The 19638-nt window shown below is 42.5% G+C and overlaps 1 protein-coding gene across 2 annotated transcripts in view; it reads right to left on the reverse strand.

Moving 5' to 3' along the window:
• The window catches only part of LOC144686004 (uncharacterized), a 93458-nt gene that overhangs the window by 16647 nt on the left and 57173 nt on the right, over positions 1 to 19638 (reverse strand). The window contains exons 11-16 of one of the 2 annotated variants that reach the window (XM_078551120.1): positions 12441 to 12545; positions 7191 to 7289; positions 5789 to 5866; positions 4363 to 4419; positions 1797 to 1849; positions 1309 to 1664 (exon numbers count right to left, since the gene is read on the reverse strand). The exons of the other annotated variant lie outside the window; for it this stretch is intronic. Of the exons in view, the coding sequence (XP_078407246.1) occupies positions 1593 to 1664; positions 1797 to 1849; positions 4363 to 4419; positions 5789 to 5866; positions 7191 to 7289; positions 12441 to 12545 (464 nt within the window). The 3' untranslated portion in view covers positions 1309 to 1592. Of the gene's footprint in view, positions 1 to 1308; positions 1665 to 1796; positions 1850 to 4362; positions 4420 to 5788; positions 5867 to 7190; positions 7290 to 12440; positions 12546 to 19638 lie in introns of those variants that run through there. 2 annotated transcript variants of the gene reach the window in all.

Raw genomic sequence — 19638 nt, forward strand, 5'->3', positions numbered from 1 at the left:
CATCACCCCTGTTTTCATTTACTCTCTCCTGCTTTTCACCCTATCACAGAATTTCTGTTATGTTCTTTTCCTACATGTGACTCCAGACCCACAGCAATGCGGTTGACTATTAAATGCCCTCTGAACAAGGGCAGCTAGGGATGGATAATAAATGCTGGCCCGGCCAGTGACGCCCACATCCCATGAACAAATCAAAAAAAGCTACAGGCTGCGGGCTTGTTTTGGGGAGGGGGAGAAGAGGCCTCAGGTAAGGGAAGAGGCTGCAGGGTGAAGGCTGGACTGGGGAAAGTGGGTTTCCCAGTATGTGGGGCGGTCACATGTTGATCTATAGAAGTAGTCTCAAGATGTTGAGGGCTGAAGAGGCAGCCTCCAAAGGAGATGAGGCCAGACGGAAATGTGAGGGAATGAGTTGTGATGTCCCTTGAGCTGGCAGTGAGTAAGAAGCCAGTGAATGTGTGATGGCCTTGTGAGTGTGAGTTTAGAGGATGAGATTGTTGCCATACCCTGGCAGCACAGATGAGATCATTCATCCTTTTTCTGCACTAGATGGCCAACCTCTTCTGTGCAGCATTGGCACTGACCACTACCTCCCAAGCTGGAGTGATGAGATTGCTGGACTCCAGTAAATTTCCTTCCCTAAAGGGAATTAGTGAACCAGATGGGTTTTTTCACCATCACTATTCCTAAGACTAGTTTATATTACAGATTTATTAACTGAATTCAAATTCCACCAGCTGCTACGATGGGAATTGAACTGAGGTCCAAAAGCACTAGCCTGGACCTCTGGATTACTAGTCCAGTGACATTACCACTGCGCCAACATCTGCCTATAAATTTCAAATCCATCATTACACCATCAGCTAATGTAGATTTGGGAAATGGTCTAATGGTGGAGTTAAATCCTGTTCACTTCAGTATGGCATGAGGAAATAGCACAGTGACTCAGAATCCATTACATGTGATTGAAAGCATTAATGCATGTACTGTCATCATTTCCACCTAAGAATATGAGCCTGAAACCAACAGACAATATTTAAGTATCTGTATTCATCGGGTTATTTGTTTCTTCTGAGAAAAGATTGTCGTATTCTCAAATATATTTGCATAACAAAAGCATTCATGAGGTTGATTTGTGAAACTCACAGTAGTAACCAAAGATCGCTGAGTGAATTGATTAAATATTGCTTGCTGTTAAAAGGATGAATGTTCCACAGTGACCCAATCAGATAAAGAGAAACTCAAGGTTTAGTGACACATTGCATAGTTGAATCCTCATTGTTGGTTATTACAATTGAGATATTAATTGAGTGGGCAGAGCACCATGGAACATTCAATTTATTTTTCATAATGAAACCTTTTTTACACAGTATCTGCAGAAGCTGTGAAATGATTGTTGAAACCATATCAAGAGAACAATTTCTATTGCAAGTTGCTTTCATGTTTCAAAAGTATGAGGCAATGATTATTTTAAATCAGAGTAGGTGCATAGGAAGAAAGCTCCAGTTTTTTCTGTGGTTAAAAATATTAATTCACAGAAACATGTTATATTTTATATATCTGACTCCAAGCTATTACCGTCTCTCCTGTGAAGATTATTTATATTGTGCTTGCGCTAGTTGTGCATAGATGACAGGTGAAACATCTTCCTCTGAAGGAGCCAGTTCCTGCAAGACAGAAATTAATCACTTCTAATAATGTGATCGATTATTGCGTCTCTTCTCATCGATAATTTTACAAATGTTGTAGATATTGATAATTTAGGGTGCAATTTCATGACTCGGAATCAATGTACTTACAGTGTCTGAAGATTGTGTGTTCCGTTGTGTACTCCCTTCTCCCTGTCTGCTCCCTGTGATATTCAACATCATCACAATTAACGAATAATATTGACAGATCAGGCTGAAAAAAATGACAAATGGCATACAAACATCCTCGATTTATGGCATTCACTCATACAGCCAATAGCCAGGTTTGATGTGTATGACTCACATCTATACTAAGCATGGCGTTTCCACAATGTGCTACAGGGAACATCACAACGCTCCGTCCATCATTGCTGGGAGATTGCATGACCCATTGCTGGCTCATTCAGGTGCTGTTGGAACTGGGTGCCCTTTGGATGGGTTATTGGAAGAAAGTGGAGCCGGAGATAGTGGGAAATGCTCCATCAGTCTTATTCCCACTGTAGCAATATCGGCACGATTAAAGGAATGGAAGTCAAGTGTGAATTGTCACCACCCCTTTCCCTATCATTAATGCCCATGAAACAGGTGTCAGCTACATACCCAAATAAAAATTAGCTTTACTTAGATCAATTTGGGATGAATTTTCAGTGTCTTTCACATCGTCAGGACATGTGAAAGCCTCTTGCACACTTTCAGAGTTTAATCACCGTGCTCGGCAACACACCGACAGTTAGCACTCTCTCAGCCTAGACTGCAAGTAACAAGGCTCAAAACTGTGACCTTGCTTCTCAGAAGCAAGTGTGCTGACCCTGAGACAAGCTGGTACTCAGAGGGTTGAAACAAGTTTCCTTCAAAGCCACATGTTCAATATTTGACATGATATTATTCAAGAATGTCAAATATTTTCCTTTGATTCTGGTTCCAGATTGTTAACAACTTCAATAGTTTGTTCAAAAATAGTTACAATAAAATGGTTGTCCATTAAAAAGCTTCTTTCTGGAAATATTTCCAATTGCAAAGGCATTATCAATGCTATGAATAAAATTAGCAACAATGCTAATAGTTAGCATGCTTTATTGTCAGTGAAGGAAGTAATATGGTCCCTATGTTCAATGTATTTGTTCTCAGGTAGTTGCTAACCCTGGTCAGAACCACATTTATTGCTCATCCCCACCTGCCTTAAGAATTCTATATTGAAGCAAGTATATACTTCAGAGATGGCTAAAGGTTAACCACGTGGTTTAGGTTAGCATCCCACTGAAGCCACAAAGTAAGTGCCTTTCTCTGAGGGACATTACCACAAGTTTTCTGGTGCTGGCCTACAAATGGGGAGATTTATTAGATTCAATTTCTCAACATAACATGGCCGAATTGGAACTCATGACTTTCAGGTTGGTAGCCCAGCACTATAGTCACCATTATACTTTATTTTGCTGTTGAGGCACTTGAATGTTTTTTTCTTATTTATTCTTTCACACGACATGGGCATCGCTGGCTAGGCCAGCATTTTTGCCCATCCCTAAATACCTTTGAGAAGATGGTGGTGAACAGCCTTCTTCAACTACTGCAAGAGGTTGTGGGTTTGGAAGCTGCTGTCAAAGCCTTGGTGAGTTGCTTCAGTGCATCTTGTAGATGGTATACAGTGCTGCCAAAGTGTGTCAGTTGTGGAGGGAGTGAATGTTTACTGAGGTGAATGGGGTGCCAGTCTAGCGGGCTGCTTTGTCCTGAATGGCGTCAAGCTTCCTGAGTGTTGTTGGAGCTGCACTCATCCAGGCAAATGGAGAGTACTCCATCACACTTCTGACAAGTGCCTTGTAGATTGTGGGCAGGCTTTGGGGAGTCAGGAAGTGAGTTACTCGCCACAGAATTCCCACCCTCTGACCTGTTCTTGTAAGCATAGTATTCATATTACAGGTCCAGCTCAGTTTCTGGATGTTGATGTTGATAGTGGGGGATTCAGCAATGGTAAGGCCATTGATTGTCAAGGGAAGGTGGTTGGGTTCTCTCTTGCTGGAGATGGTTATTATCTGGCACTTGTGCAGCACAAATGTTACTTGCACCTTCTCAGCCCAAGGCCTAATGTTGCCCAGGTCTTGTTGCATTGGGCTACTTTTGAAGTGTGCTGCATGTTTTAATGCAGGAAACACTGCAGCCAATTTGTGTGCAACAGACTTCCACAAACAGCAATAAGATAATAACCAGATCATCTGTTTCTCAGTGGTGTTAGTTGAGCGAAAAACATTTCCCAAGATAATCAGGAAATCACCCCTTTATTCAATAAATTGTGCTATGGCTTTTTTTTTAGTGTCCACCAGGGAGAGCATACAGGGCCTCGGTTTAAAATCTCTTCTGAAAGACGGCACTTCCAATAATACAGCACTGCCTCAGTACTGCATTGATGTGTCAGCCTAGATTTTGTGCTCAAGTCTCTAGAGTGGTATTTGAACCCTCAACCCTCTGACTCAGAGAAAAGAGTGTTCCCCACTGAACCACAGCTACTCAGCACTTTGAAGTGGTCGAGTATGAGGAGCTTTACCCTCGGACTGCTTGATGTTGACATCAGGTGCCTCAAGGTAATTCAGGCTAAATAAGGTTTATTACCCAGCAGTAACATCCTCACCTTGAAGAACACAAAAATGAAATCATGAGAAAAAATTGCAACGTTAAGTTTCACTACCTGTTGCTTTTTTCTGAAAATCAATAGATCCATAATGAATATCTTCTCTCTCTGTATCTGCACAGAATAAGACAGAAATATAGAATTTGCATCTTTATATGTGGTGCCTGAACACATCCCAAAACAAGTTGTGAATTTCTTTTAAAGTGAACTTAGAATGATAACATTTTATATTGAGTTTGAAAATGATTTAGTTAAGTCCACAACTAGGGTCTTAAATCTTAAAAAGCAAAATACGTAGATATGATTAGCATGTTGGCTAATGTAGATGAGGAAAGTGCATCAAACTATATGATGGCAAACAATCAATTTAAATAATTAATAAATAATTTTCAAATATGCACTACTTTAACACACAAAACAGCACAGAAAAGAGTGGTATAATTTTGGTTAACAAAAGACGTTAAAGTTTGTATTAGATCAAAGGAAGAGGCCTATAACTTGTGAAAATTCAATGGTTGGCAGGAAGGCAACAGGCATCTTGAAATAAGACGGTTGAGGTGCAGCTGGTGTGGGTTGGGGGTGTGGGCTGGTGTCAGGCATGGGGGGATGTAGATTGCTTTAAAATTGTAATCGGTTTTGACAGAGTAGATACATGTTGGGGGGGTGGGTGGGTCGGTGGGTGGGGGGTGAGTTTTAACGGGAAAGGAGAGGCGGGTGTGAGTTAAATCCTAACAAGTGATGTCGAGTTGGGATCCTGACAACATCCAGCCCATTTCTAGGCTTCACACGGTGGGTTTTGCCTCTCTATCCCATTATGTTCCAAGTAATTTGTAACCTAATTATTCTTACCAAAATATAAAACCTCTCATTATTTAAGTTGAAAATTATTTGTCAATTATATGCCCATTCTTTAAGTTTATTAATGTCGTCTTGTCATTTACTGCAGTCCTCCTCTGTATTGAATATCACTCCCTCCCCTGACTAATTTGGTATAGTCCACAAATTTAGAAATTGTTTGTGTTTGTAATGTCTAAATCATTAATATAAATTATGAACAGCAATGGTCCAAGCACTGAACTAGCTTTCCACCCTCCTTGGAGCTGTCAAGTAGGTAATTAAAATATCCCAGTCGGTGATTAACTGCTGCTTTAACCAACCATGTTAGGCCGAATGGTCTCTTTCTGTGCTTTATGTTCTATGTAATTTCAAACAGCCATTCCTATTGTAAACCTGTGATACATACAATGACCAGGATGGCTGAATAAATATGTTTCTGTATTGTGCTTGAGCCCTGCCAGTATTGAGCAGACCAGTATTATATTATTAAAGAGTCTTAAATTTCTCAGTATTTACCATTGCAGATCTGAAGTGCTTCCCACTCAAAGTATTAAACTAGAAGCAAAATTTAACACAATAAAATTTGTCAGTCTCTATTTTAACAATACCCACACAGATGGAGCCATCATATGATTCAGTTACTTACTGTCTTTTTCTGCCTTTCTACTGACAACTGCATATACATCGAATCTACTCGTCTCAGGCATCGCAGTCTCGTTATCACCTGGAAAATAAGATGTTTCTGATTAGAACATGAGAATGACCTGGGGCATAATCTTCTGCCTGTCGAGGGGGGCGGTCGGGAGTGGGTGCAGGCGGGCACGGAGCCGATCGCCGCCCGCGATCAGCTGCGCGCTGCCATTTTACGTGGGCGGGCCAATTAAAGCCCGCCAAGCGTGACGTGTAACTGGTAGCGCTCAGCGCTACCTTTGCGGGCGGGAGGAGGAGGGAAAGTCGGGGCCTGCGCACTTTCGCACATGCACGTGAAAAAGCGCAGCGATCTCACCGAGGCACGGAGCTCTCTCGGGGAGATCAAGCTCAAATTAAAAGTTTAAAATAATTAAAGATTAAAATTATTTAGACATGTCCCCTGATGTGACAGTGTCACATGAGCTAGGACATGTTTATGAAATGCGTAAAAAATATTTCTTTATTTAATAAAACCCTCAGGAACCTTCATCCCGCCTGTGGATGAAAAACACAAAGGCTGTTTGGGCTCTTCGACTGCCCGCCAGCCTTAAGGTTGGATGGGCATCCCTGCCAATTGTCTCAATTAGTCTCCTAATGGCCTAAACAGGCCTTTGACAGTTTGGCGTGCATCCACCGATCGAAAGATCGGAATGATGCACGGTGACGTTGGGACGCATACCCGACATCACCGCGCATCATTTTAAGTATCGGCATGCGCAGCCTGCCCCCACACGCCAACGTGAAAATTCTGGCCTAGATTCTTAATGAAGTTGTGTCAGGTATTTCTACAAAACCGCTCGATGGCTAATGAGACATACTTAAATCATTTGGAAAGTGGAATCAATCCCTCAGAAATAAAAACAATATTGTTTAAAAAGGATTGTCACGCTGCACCGAATCACTGGTGCTAGTTGTGACAAGTGGTTTTAGAAACACTAGAGTAAGTGTGGCAAGTGTTGGAGGCATTTAATGGTTATCGGGTGGTATCAAAGGAAATGTACAGCCACACATCGAGGGGAAGGGTTAAGGACTCAAAATACAGCTATTCTTTCAGAAGAGCTTTTAATTGGAAAATTTGAGTAGTCTATACACCACAGTGCCCTACAAACTAAGGTTTAGAAAGTACCTGGATTACAAGATTCAGCAGTGAAGACCTAACAGTAAAATTGGGAACTGATTAGGATGGTTACAATTAATTGCATTTGCATTCAACCTGATATTTGGATGTGACAGAATAAAAGTGCAAATTGCTGTGTTTTTTAAGTGTAATTGAAAAATACAAACGGGGTTACATAATTGCCATGAACAAACAGAGCACAGCACTTGTAAAATTCTTACTTGAACGGTTGAAATGTCACCTTGCATTTGCTGAATTTCATGAAGACTTGAATAAAGCTGAGATGCATCTTCTGTATTTTCCCCTGGTTGCAGAGCTTTTGGTCTTTGACTTTCCAAACCTGTTTATATAGAGGTCACCTATTAACCCACAGTCAGCTTTCCTTATAAATGTCATACATTCTAATCAGTAAACTCTGTTTCAAAATGGACCAGGAGACCAGGTATGACAAACATTGTGACAAGATATAATAGATATCTCTGCAAATACCAGATCCAGACCTGGTGATATTTGACTTGGCACAAGCCCCACTCTGGGACATGAGCACATAATCCAGGCTAACATGTCAGTGCTATTCTGTGCAGGTACTGCAATTTCAGAAGTGGATAAGATATTAAACTATGACACTGCTCGTTCACTTGGGTGTCTCACTGGTTTCATACAGCGTCCTAGACAAGGTTTCTCCATCAAACACAGTAACAACAAACAGACTCGCTGATGATTCAGCACATTTACTGTTCTGCATCTTCATTCATTCAATGAACTCTCTATGTGCCTTAATAACAAGGGTAACTACACTTCAAAAGTAATTGATTGGTTGTCAAGTACGATAGGACATCTTGAGGACATAATACTGTAATTATGAACCATAACCCTGAATCTTGGACTAATAATCCATAAAATTCAAGTTGAAGTCCCACCATGGCAGTTTCAGTATTTGAATACAGTTGACCAAATAAATCTGGATATAAGGAGTTGTCATCAATAAAAATGACTATGAAGCTAATGGATAAAAAATCCAAATAGTCCATCCAGATCTCCTTCTACCACCCTGGATGTAGTGTGATACTGCTGTAATGGAGTTATAGGCTATGAGAATGGTAGCATAGTGGCGACATTGTGAGGTGAGTAATCTCGAAGTGTAGGCTAATGGTCTGGAAACTTGCGTTCGAATCAGTCCATGGCAGCAAGAGGAATTTAAATTTAATTAACAAATCTGGAGTAAAAAGCTAGATTCTGTAATAGTGATCATGGGACTACCAATTGTAAAACCCCTACATGTTCATGAATGTCTTTCAGGAGAGGAAATTTTCTGTCCTTATTCAGTCCTAGTCTTTGTCTCCAGGAACACAGCAATGTGGGTGACTCTCGACTGTCCCATGGCCGAGCAAACCACTCATTTGTATCAAACAGTTGCAGGAAAATCAAATAAAGATCAAACTAGTCAGGCCACCCAGCATTGATCTAGGCACCAGAAACAAAAAGCACATCCTGTCCAATTGTCCCTGCAAACTTCACCTCACTTGGATCTGAGGATCTCTACCAATGACCAGTCAAGTAATAGCCTGACATAGTCATACTCGCTGAATCATGTCTTCCAGCCAACATTCCAGATTTTTCCACCACCAAAGGACAGCCCCACCAGAGGTGGCGGCACAGTGGCATTCAGTCAGGAGGGTGTGGCCTTGGATGCCTCAACTTTGACATCAGACCCATGAAGTTTCATGGTATCAGGTTAAACATGGACAAGGAAATCTCTTACTGATTACCACATTCGTTCAACTAATGAATCAGTATACCTCCCAACTGAATGCCACTTGTAAGAATCACCGAGGGTGGCAAGAGCATAGAATGTACTCTGGATGGGCACTTCAATGTCTGTCACCAAAAGTGGTTTGGAAGCTCCACTGCTGATCAAACTGGCTGACTCCTGAAGGAAATATCTGCCAGACTTGGTCTGTGACAGGGAGCAAGAGACCCAACAGGATGGAAAAACCTGTTGCAGATTCATCTGTCCATGACCATGTTGGTAGGAGTGACCAGCACGCAGTCCTTGTGAAGATGAAATCCCCTCTTCACATTGAAGATACCCTCCATTGTGTTACGATGAATGTGATATATTCAGAGTAGATCCAGCAGCTGGAAACAGGACATCTGTGAGGCACTGTGGGCCATCAGCAGCAAGAGAATTATATCCAACCTCAATATGTAACCTCATGGCCTGGCAGATCCCTCACTCTCCCATTACCATCAAACCAGGGGACCAACCGCAGTTCATTGAAGAATGCAGGAGAGCATGCCTGGAGCAGCACCAGGCATACCTAACAATGTGTTGCCAACAAGGTGAAGCTACAACACTACTGATCAAACTGGCTGCGTGCATGTCAAACAGCGGAAATAGCATGCAGTATACTGAGATACGCTCTGTCGTAAGCAATGGATCAGATCAAATCTCCCCAGTCCTACCACATGAATGGTGATTGACAATCAGACAATTAACTGAAGAAGGTGGCTCAACAAGCATCCCCATCCTCAATGATGGGGAAGACAAGCACCTCAGTGCAAAAGACAAGGCTGAAGAATTTGCCATCATCTTCAACCAAGTGGATGATCCATCACGGCCTCATCCTGATGCCCCCAACATTACAGATGCCAGTCTTCAGACAATTCAATTGACTTCAAGTAATATCAAGCAATAACTGAATGCACTGGATACAACAAAGGTTATGGGTCCTGACAACATTCCGGTGTAGTACTGAAGACTTGTTCTCCAGGACTAGTCACACCTTAAGCCAAGCTTTTGCAGTACAGCTACAATACCCTGCATCTAACCAACAATGTGGAAAATTGCCCAGCTGTGCCCTGGCCACAAAAGCAGTACAAACTTAATCCTGAAAATTACCACTCATTATTTTACTTTCAATCATCTGCAAAGCGATGAAAGGTTTTATTGACAGTGCTATCAGAAACTGGGCTCCAGACCTCAGTACAGAAGCTTAATTGGACCATCTATATAAAATACTGTGGCAACTAGAACAGGTCAGAGGCTGGGAATTCTGTGGCGAGTAACTCATCTCCTGACTCTCCTAACCTGTCCACCATCTACGAGGCACAAGCCAGGAGTGTGATGGGATTCTCCCCACTTGCCTGGATGATTTCAGCTCGGACAACATTCAAGAAGCTCAACACCATCCAAGACAAAGCAGCCCATCAGGTTGGTGCCCCATCTACCACCTAAAATGTCTGCTCCCTCCACTCTCAGTGCACCACGGCAACAGTGTCTACAATGTACAAGATGCACTGCAGCAAATGGCTAAAGTTTCTTTGTCAGTGCCTAACTAAACCTGGGACCTCTACCAAAGAAGACGGCAACAGGTGAATGGAAACACCACCGCCTGCAAGTTCTCTTCCAAGGCACACACCATCCTGACTTGGAAATATGGCACCATTTCTTCCCTGTTGCTGGGTCAAAATCTTGCGCCTCCCTTGCTAACAGCACTAGTCACGTACTTGCACCAGATGGACTGCAAGGGTTGAAGATGGAAGCTCAGCATCACTTTCTGTGATTCTGTGATTCTCAAGTGCCATTAGGGATGGCCAATAAATGCTGGCCTTGCCAGTGATGCCCACATCCCATGAGTGAATAAGGACAGAGACACAAACTCATCTGTTTATATAATCCCACATCAACAACAACCTATATTAATTTAACGCCTTGAATGTTAATGAAATACCCCAAGATGCTTCACAGGAACATTATAAAATAAAGTATGACACCAAGCTACAAAAGGAGATATTGGGCAGTTTTTATTATAGGCAACAGGGATCTCACCCTCTAGCTGGTGAGCCGGTGAGAGACCCGCATTGCCTGCTTTTGGCAAGCCCCGGTGAATTACGTGCCGACCAGACACCTAACTGTGCAGCGGTGGGCCATCCCCTGGATCAAGGACCTGGAGTGGAAATCCCGCCTGTCAGTTAATTAGAGACTGGAGGCTTTGCATTGCTCTGCAGTGACACTGGGGGAGGGGTGGCTGCTGCTGGTAATGCACCCACCCGAAGCCCAGGATTGCACAGGGACCCAGGCACAGAGGGAGTGGGGGGGCGGTCTCAGTGTGGGGGTTGCAGGGGAGGGTGTTCAACAGCAAGGGCAGGGGTTGGCTCTCAATGGGCCCCCAACTTCTGGATACCGCAGGTCCCTTGATCCAGCACTAAGTGCCCAACAATAAGAGACCTCCCCGGCCTCGCACTAACAACCCAAAAGGGTTTGATTTTTGATCTTCCTGCATGGTGAGTCCTCCATCTGCAGCTGGGTGAATGCCATTAATTGCCACTTAAGGGCTTCAATTGGCGCATAGCAGGAAGGCCATCCTCGGGCTTTCCTGTCCCAAAATTATTTAGCAGAGGCAGGAAGGTGGTGGAGATCCCATCGACCACCTTGCTGCCCAATTAAATACTTCCACCACCACAATCCCGTCTCAGGGGAAGGCTTTAAATTCCATCCATTAAGTTAGATGCCCAATAGCTTGGTCATAGAGAGTCTTAAGAAATGTCATAAAAGGGGAAAGTGAGGTAGAGACAGAGAGGTGCAGGGAGGGAATTCCAGAGCTCGGGGCCTAAACAACTGAAAGCACAGCAACCAATGGTGATATAGCTGTGTTGGAGATGTTTAAAGTTTACTAGATTGATACCTAGAATGAGTGGGTTGCCGTATGAGGGAAGGTTGAACAGACTGGGCTAGTTTCCACTGGAGCTGAGAAGAGTGAGGGTTGATTTGATTGAAGTATGCAAGATCCAGAATGGCCTTGACAAGGTGGACGTGGAAAGGATGTGTTGTCTTCTGGGTGAGTCCAGAACTAGGGGGCACTGTTTTAAAATTAAAGGTCGCCATTTTAGGGCAGAGGTGAGGAGAATTTTTTTCTCTCAGAGGGCTGTGCAACTTTGGAGTTCTCTGCCTCAGAAGGTGGTGGAGGCGGGGGCATTGAATGTTTTTAAGGCAGAGGTAGATAGATTCTTGTTCGGCAAGTGAATCAAAAGTTATCGGGGTTAGATGGGAATGTAGAATTCGAAACACAAGCAGGTTAGCCATAACCTTATTGAATGGCAGAAAAGGCTTGAGGGGCCGAATGGCCCACTCCTATTCTTATGTCTTAAGAAGTAATTATAATTGGTAATGCACAAGAGGCAAGAATTAAAGCAGCGCAGATACCTCAGAGGGTTGTGTGGTTGGAGGAGATTACAGAGAGAGAGAGGGGCAAGGCCATGGTGATCTGAAAACAAGGATGAGAATTGTTTAAAATCAAAATGTTGTTTGACCAGGAGCCGAAGTAGGTCAGCAAGCAGAGGGATGATAGGAGGATTGCTGCGAGTAATCCAAGTGGGATTATACCTTATATTGTCATTCCTAATTTCTTGAAACATGTGCCACATTCACATTCACATTCACTTGAATGTATGAAAGCTGAAATTGGTTGCAACAATTTTCATATCTTACCTGCAGCTTTGCATTTTATCCTCAGCACCACTGCCAGGATAATAAGAAGGAGAAAAGCCAGACTCGCAAAAATAACAACACTGGTATGTTGAAAAGTGTGAGCATCTGTCAGAAGAATAAGCACAGATTTTACATTTAGTTTATAGTTTAACTCAGAAGAAACAAATTAAGCTCCCCTCATGACCTTCTGCCTGATTTGCACCCAACCATACAAACCAGTAGATCATAGGTTTAATTCCTGATACAAGTTAACTGACCTCACTCAGGAATGTTGGAGTGTCACAACTGTCCTCAGTCCCCATCAGTTATAGAGCAGAAAATATAAATCACACAGGGTTCTACTTCCTGGTTGCATTCCAGTGATTGCTTCTGGAAAGGAGTTTTGTGCAGATGACTGTTAAGTTTAAGGATTTGATTCAGCTGTGATACTTCCTGCTTAACAATAGATGAATAATACTCATTGACAAGATTATACTTGAATAATGACTATTTGAATCAGAGCTGCATTCAATGAGGTAGATCTTGACTTTGTGCGACAGATAAAAGTGGACCAAAATAAAAATGGAGAGTGTTTAAAACGGGCTGCTGACTATCAACTGTTCACACTATCATAGTTTCAATATTCACCACAACACATGAGGAAAAGAGGAAAGGGGAGATAATATAGAGAGAATTAGGAAAAAAAATTGTACCATATCTTCCTGACCATAATATATAATAATATAATAATAATAATAATATGATATAATAATAAAGACTCAATGGTCCTTGATAATCCTTCCTCAGTAAATGCTCTACAATACATACTAGAGCAGGAAGACGCTGGTATGTGTTTGTGACCCTGATTCTCCTCTAACCAAATCTACAATCTAGGTTAATCTTGCAGGAGGAGCTAGGGCAAGTGTGGATGAACATTCCACTGGGAGGGTGAAGGGATACAGCAGCAACAACTCACCCTTTTATTTCTGACTTTGATCACAAGTCAAGAGCTTAAAGAAATAACCAAAGACTTTGTAATGTGAGTGGCCTCCTATTATTATTATTATTATTATTATTATTCAGTTCAGCGGAAAATGATACAAATATGATTCCAGCACGATCACAATGGGCCAAATGGTCTCTTTCTTTTTTTTGTTTCAATGATGCACACAGTCTATTGACATTGTAGCTGAGCTAACTTTATTGATGACACATTTTCTTAACATAAACATATATCTGCAGTAACTGAATTCTATCTAGACAGGTTCCAACATGTGCTATCTAACTGTTATGACCAATGCAGTTGGTAAAGCTGAGTTATTTAAAAATCCCAGAGGGAAACTTTGAACAACTGTCATAACCTATAATTTTCAGTGTTATGTTTGAGATGCAACTCTAAATTCAGGAATCAGACCATCAGTTCTCAAGGTTTTACATTAAACTAAATGAAACATTTTATTAATTTACACAGGTTAAACTATATACACATGGCTATAAGTTACTACTATCATGACTTTTAACAAATTCCCAAACTACCCTTCATTAAGGCAATGGCAATACATAGACTTAACAGACAAGCACTTTCATCTTACAAATTCAAATTGAGGTTCTTTTCACTTTGGTTCCTGTGGAGACGGTTGGAGGCTCACAGCTGCCTTTTGATCTCACATTGCCTCTGCCCTGCACACTCAAAAACTGCTGAAGTTATACCTACCACCGCCCATTGAATGTAAATTCTTATTGTATCTTCTGACAATAAAACCTCTTTCATAGCACCAATTTTATTAGTAATATAAACATATGGCTGGGTATCTGCGAGAAAGGTGTCAGTTTTCACCCACTTCTTGCATGGTCTATTCAAAAAATGCAAATGCATGCTTTCTCTCTTATATATCAAAACTTAGTACACATCAAAGCACCCAGACCAGCTGACTTTAATCTAATTAAGACACACCCACTGACTAAACTTCTCTTTTAATAGAAAAATATTTTCCAATAATATTATATACGTTAATAGCTTCATGACACTAACCTCCAATTGCTGGTTAGGTGACACTATTCCAAGTGCAGAGCACCATATTGTATCTAATACTGGGGTCCACTACCACAATCAACTATTATCATGACATTTCCTTATTTAAAAAAAAATACAAACGTTTATGCAACCCAAGTACACAAAGTCTCTCGTCTATTCTTTTTCATTCTGTTTCGATCAGTCTGCTTTGTCTTCGTTCTCATCTCTCTGTGTTTTTTTCAAAATTCTTCCACTGGGTGTTCTGAATGGTGACAGAGGTGATTTTGAAGGACAAGGGGCTTTCTCCAGCTCTGTGTTACTATCACCCCTTAGATAGTTTCCAGGAACCTCAGGCTTTGTCTGGTTATCTGTTGCTACACTTGTGCATTCTAGATTTTTGACCTTCAGCTGCACCTTTTGGTTTAGAACAGGTTTGCATTTCATTTGTTTTCCGTAAGAAAATTTGCAATTTCTCTTGTACTGTTGTCTGTTTGGAGTCTGCACAATGTAAGACCTCGGTTCTCCTGTGATCGCTGTGACAACAGCAGGATTCTAGATTCTTTTATGCTGAATCCTCGCTGTCTCTCCCATGTTCAGGTCAGACAGAGGTCGGGCGCCTTTGGCAAAGTACTGTTTCTGCTTCTGCTGTCTCAGTTTGAGCAGGTCTTGCACGCTGTAACTTACTGGCTGTGGAAATAACAGTAGGGGCACAGTTGGAAGCTTAGTTCTTCATCTTCTCCTCATCAGGAGCTGTGCTGGAGATGTTCCAATGCCCTCTAATGTAGTATTCCTGAAATCCAGCAGAGCCAGGTAGGGGTCTCCTCCATCTGTCTTTGCCTTTTTCAACAGATGTTTTAAGATCTGCACAGTAGGTTCCACTATTCCGTTGGATTATAGATATTTGGGACCTGACGTAGTGTGGCATATTTGTGAAACTCAGCGCCTAAGAATTGTGGACCGTTATCTGAGTTGAGCCCTTAAGGTCTGTCGTGGCGAGCAAAAATTGCCTTTAAATGATTTATTACAGCGATGCTCTTATTATCATTTCTCAGCAGCACAGACTCAAAAAAACTTTGAGTAATAATCTACCGCTAGTAGGTACTCACTGTTGTCAAATGTGAACAAGTCCACTCCAATTTTCTGCCAGGGCCTCCCTGGAACACTGTGGTTGAAGTGGTTCTTTTTGCTGTGACTTACTGTTCTTTTGGCACACTGCACACGCATTCACCATTTCCCCAATTTGTGCTCCCATTCCAGGCCAAGACATTACATCTCAAGGTCTTCTCCTGCACATTTCTATGCCGAGGTGGCTTTAATGTATGCACTGCAGCATTTCTTTCCTCAGTTTATTGGGGAGGTGGTGGCATAGTGGTATTGTCACTGGACTAATACTCCAGAGACCCAGGGTAATGCTCTGGGGACCTGGGTTTGAATCCCACCATGGCGGGTGGTGAAATTTGAATTCAATAAAAATCTGGAATTAAAAGTGAGGTCCCAGAGGACTGGAGAATGGCCAATGTTGTTCCGTTGTTTAAGAAGGGTAGCAGGGATAATCTGGGAAATTACAGGCCGGTGAGCCTTACATCAGTGGTAGGGAAATTATTGGAGAAGATTCTGCGTGACAGGATTTACTACCATTTGGAAGCAAATGGGTGTATTAGTGAGAGGTAGCATGGTTTTGTGAAGGGGAGGTCGTGTCTCACTAACTTGATCGAGTTTTTCGAGGAAGTGACAAGGATGATCGACGATGGAAGGGCAGTGGATGTTATATACATGGATTTCAGTAAGGCCTTTGACAAGGTCCCTCATGGCAGACTGGTACAGAAGGTAAAGTCGCACGGGATCAGAAGTGAGCTGGCAAGATGGATACAGAATTGGCTTGGTCATAGAAGACAGAGGGTAGCAGTGGAAGGGTGCTTTTCTGAATGGAGAGCTGTGACTAGTGGAGTTCCGCAGGAATCAGTGCTGGGACCTTTGCTATTTGTAGTATACATAAATGATTTGGAGGAAAATGTAACTGGGCTAATTAGTAAGTTTGCAAACGACACTAAGGTTGGAGGAGTTGCAGATAGTGAAGAGGATTGTCAAAGGATACAACGGGATATAGAACGGTTGGAGACTTGGGCGGAGAAATGGCAGATGGAGTTTAATCCGGACAAATGCGAGGTAATGCATTTTGGAAGGTCTAGTACAGGCAGGAATTATACAGTAAATCGCAGAACCCTTAAGTGCATTGACGGGCAGAGGGATCTGGGTGTACAGGTCCACAGGTCACTGAAAGTGGCAACGCAGGTGAATAAGGTAGTCAGGAAGGCATATGGCATGCTTGCCTTCATTGGCAGGGGTATTGAGTATAAAAGCTGGGAAGTCATGCTGCAGCTGTATAGAACCTTGGTTAGGCCACACTTGGAATATTGAGTTCAATTCTGGTCACCACATTACCAGAAGGATATGGAGGCGTTGGAGAGGGTGCAGAGGAGGTTTACCAGGATGCTGCCTGGTCTGGAGGTTATTAGCTATGAGGAGAGGTTGGAGAAACTCAGATTGTTCTCACTAGAGCGACGGAGATTGAGGGGTGACTTGATAGAAATTTACAAAATTATGAGTGGCATGGACAGAGTAGATAGTCAGAAGCTTTTTCCCAGGGTGGAAGAGTCAATTACTAGGGGACATAGATTTAAGGTGAGAGGAGAAAACTATAGAGAAGACGTGCAGGGCAAGTTTTTTATGCAGAGGTTAGTGAGTGTCTGGAATTCGCTGCCAGAGGAGGTGGTGGAAGCAGGTACGATAGTAGTGTTTAAGAGGCAGCTTGACAAATACATGAATAGGATGGGAATAGAGGGATACAGACCCCGGAAGTGCAAATTGTTTTAGTTGACGGGCAATATGATCGGCGCAGGCTTGGAGGGCCGAAGGGCCTGTTCCTGTGCTGTACTTTTCTTTGTTTCTTTGTTTGTTTGTTTGCTGCCAATTGTTGTAAAAACCCATCTGGTTCACTACTTCCCTTTCTGCTGTCCTTATCTGGTCTGGCTCACATGTGACTCTTGACCCACAGGTCGACTCTTAAGTGCCCTGGCCTAGCTAGTGACAGCCACATCCCATGAATGAATTTTAAAAAAGTGTTGCAGGAATTATGATCTTTTCCCCCTTTAAAAGTTTTCCTTCTGCTACATAGAGTTCCTCACAAAATTTCCAGTACCCTTGTACAGGAGAAGGGGCTCCGCTCCAATATGTGGGCCAGTCAGTTTGCACAATCTGCTGAAGAGTGCCAACTTTCTTGGTCACTTCTCTGGTCTCATTCAGTTTGGTTACAGCCACAGGTAAGTTCTTTATTAGCATGTGAACCTGTGCTTCTGTTTCTTTATCCTCTCCCTCCGAGGTGGATAGGTATGCATGTGACAGAGTGTCTGTGATGTATATTTCCTTGCCCGGCTAGTATTTAACTCTAACCTGGTACTGCTGCAGACACATTAGTAATCTTAGGATTCTTGGTGGTGCACAGTTCAGGGGCTTTTTAAACATAGCTTCCAAAGGCTTATTCCAAAGGCAGACTCTACCTCCAGGTCTTTGCCATAGACAAACTGGTGGAAACATTCGAGGCCAAAAACAATTGCTAGCATTTCTTTCTCTATTTGGGCATACTGCTGCTGTGTTTCAGTCATTGCCTTTGAAGTGTATGCCACTGATGCCTCATTTTGCAACAGGACAGCTCCCAGGCCTGTCTTTCAAGCGTCCAGTGAGATCTTGACCAGCTGACTGACATCGTAATACTTTAACACTGGTGCCTGGGTCAGTGTTCTCTTCAGACTGGTCCAACCTTCCTGGTGACTTTGTTCCCAGGGCCATTCCACATCATTTTGTAGAAGTTCTCTGAGAGGTGCTGTCAGGTCTGACATGTTCGGAATGAATTTCCCAAGATAGGTCACCATTCCCAAAAACCTCCCCAAGTCTTTCTTCCATTCTGTGGGTGGCATGTTCACGGCTGCTTCGATTTTACTCGGGTCCGGCTTCAGTCCCTCACTTGTTAACACATGTCCCAGGTACTTGATTTCATGAAAGCCTACTTTGTACTTTTCCTTCTTCAACTTGAGGTTCCTTTCTCTAGCTCTGGCCAATACCTGCTTCAACCTGTGGTCGTGTTCTTCGCATGAGGCTCCCCATACCAACACATTGTCAATAAATGTTACCATGCCCTCTAACCCTTTAAACAGCTGCTTCACTGTTCTGTGGAACACCTCCAGAGCTAAATTAATACCAAAAGGTAAGCATAAAAACCTGTATGGCCCACATGGTGTGTTGATGGTACAGAAATAGGAGCAGCGTTCATCCAGCTTGCCCTGCCAGAAGCCTGAACTCGCATCCAAGGCTGAATAGTATTTAGCATCAGCTAGCTTACACGTGATCTCTTCTACTGTGGGCAGCTGGTAATGGTCTATTTGTACTGCCTGGTTTAGGTCTCTGGGATCCTGACAGACTCGCAGATTCCCATCTGATTCTACAATTACAATTGGATTAACCCACTTTGCCAGTTCTCCAATTTTCTTGACGACGTGAAGTTTCTCCATTCTGTCCAGCTCTGCTTTCAGTCGGTGTCTCAGCATTACAGGTATTTTCCTGGGCAGGTGTATTTTGGATGTCACAGTTTCGTCAATCTTGATGACGTGTTCTCCTTTTAGGCAGCCAATCCCCGAAAACACATCTTTATACTCACTCAGGATATCATCAGTGGTGACAGTCTTTATTCTCTTGAGTAGCTTCACATTTTCACTGAGCTTTGATTCCAAGAATGGGTTTTGCATTAGTTTTCACCACTATGAATGGAAGTGCTTAAGAGTGTTTTTTGTAGCTCACTTTAAGAGTGCACTTGCCTTTTACAGCAATTATTTCACCTGTATAAGTAGACAGCTTTTCACTTTTGTTTCAGTTAGCTGCTTTTCTTTGTTTATCTTATGATACAGGCTTATGGGAATGACATTTACTTGTGCACCTGTGACAAGCTTGAAATTCACCATCATGTTGGCAATTTTTAAATCAACCTTCCATTTGTCTTCTTTGGAATTTGTTGTTACTGCACCAACGAAAAGCTTAGTTTCAGTGTCTATGTCAATCGTGTGCACTTTCTTCGATTTACACACCTTAGTGAAGTGATTGAGTTTATCACAGTTCTTACACTGCTTTCTGTAGGCTGGACAACTACGTGGTAAA

Source organism: Cetorhinus maximus, chromosome 10 (genome assembly GCF_964194155.1).
Source record: "Cetorhinus maximus chromosome 10, sCetMax3.hap1.1, whole genome shotgun sequence".
NCBI classification, from domain to species: Eukaryota; Metazoa; Chordata; class Chondrichthyes; order Lamniformes; family Cetorhinidae; genus Cetorhinus; species Cetorhinus maximus.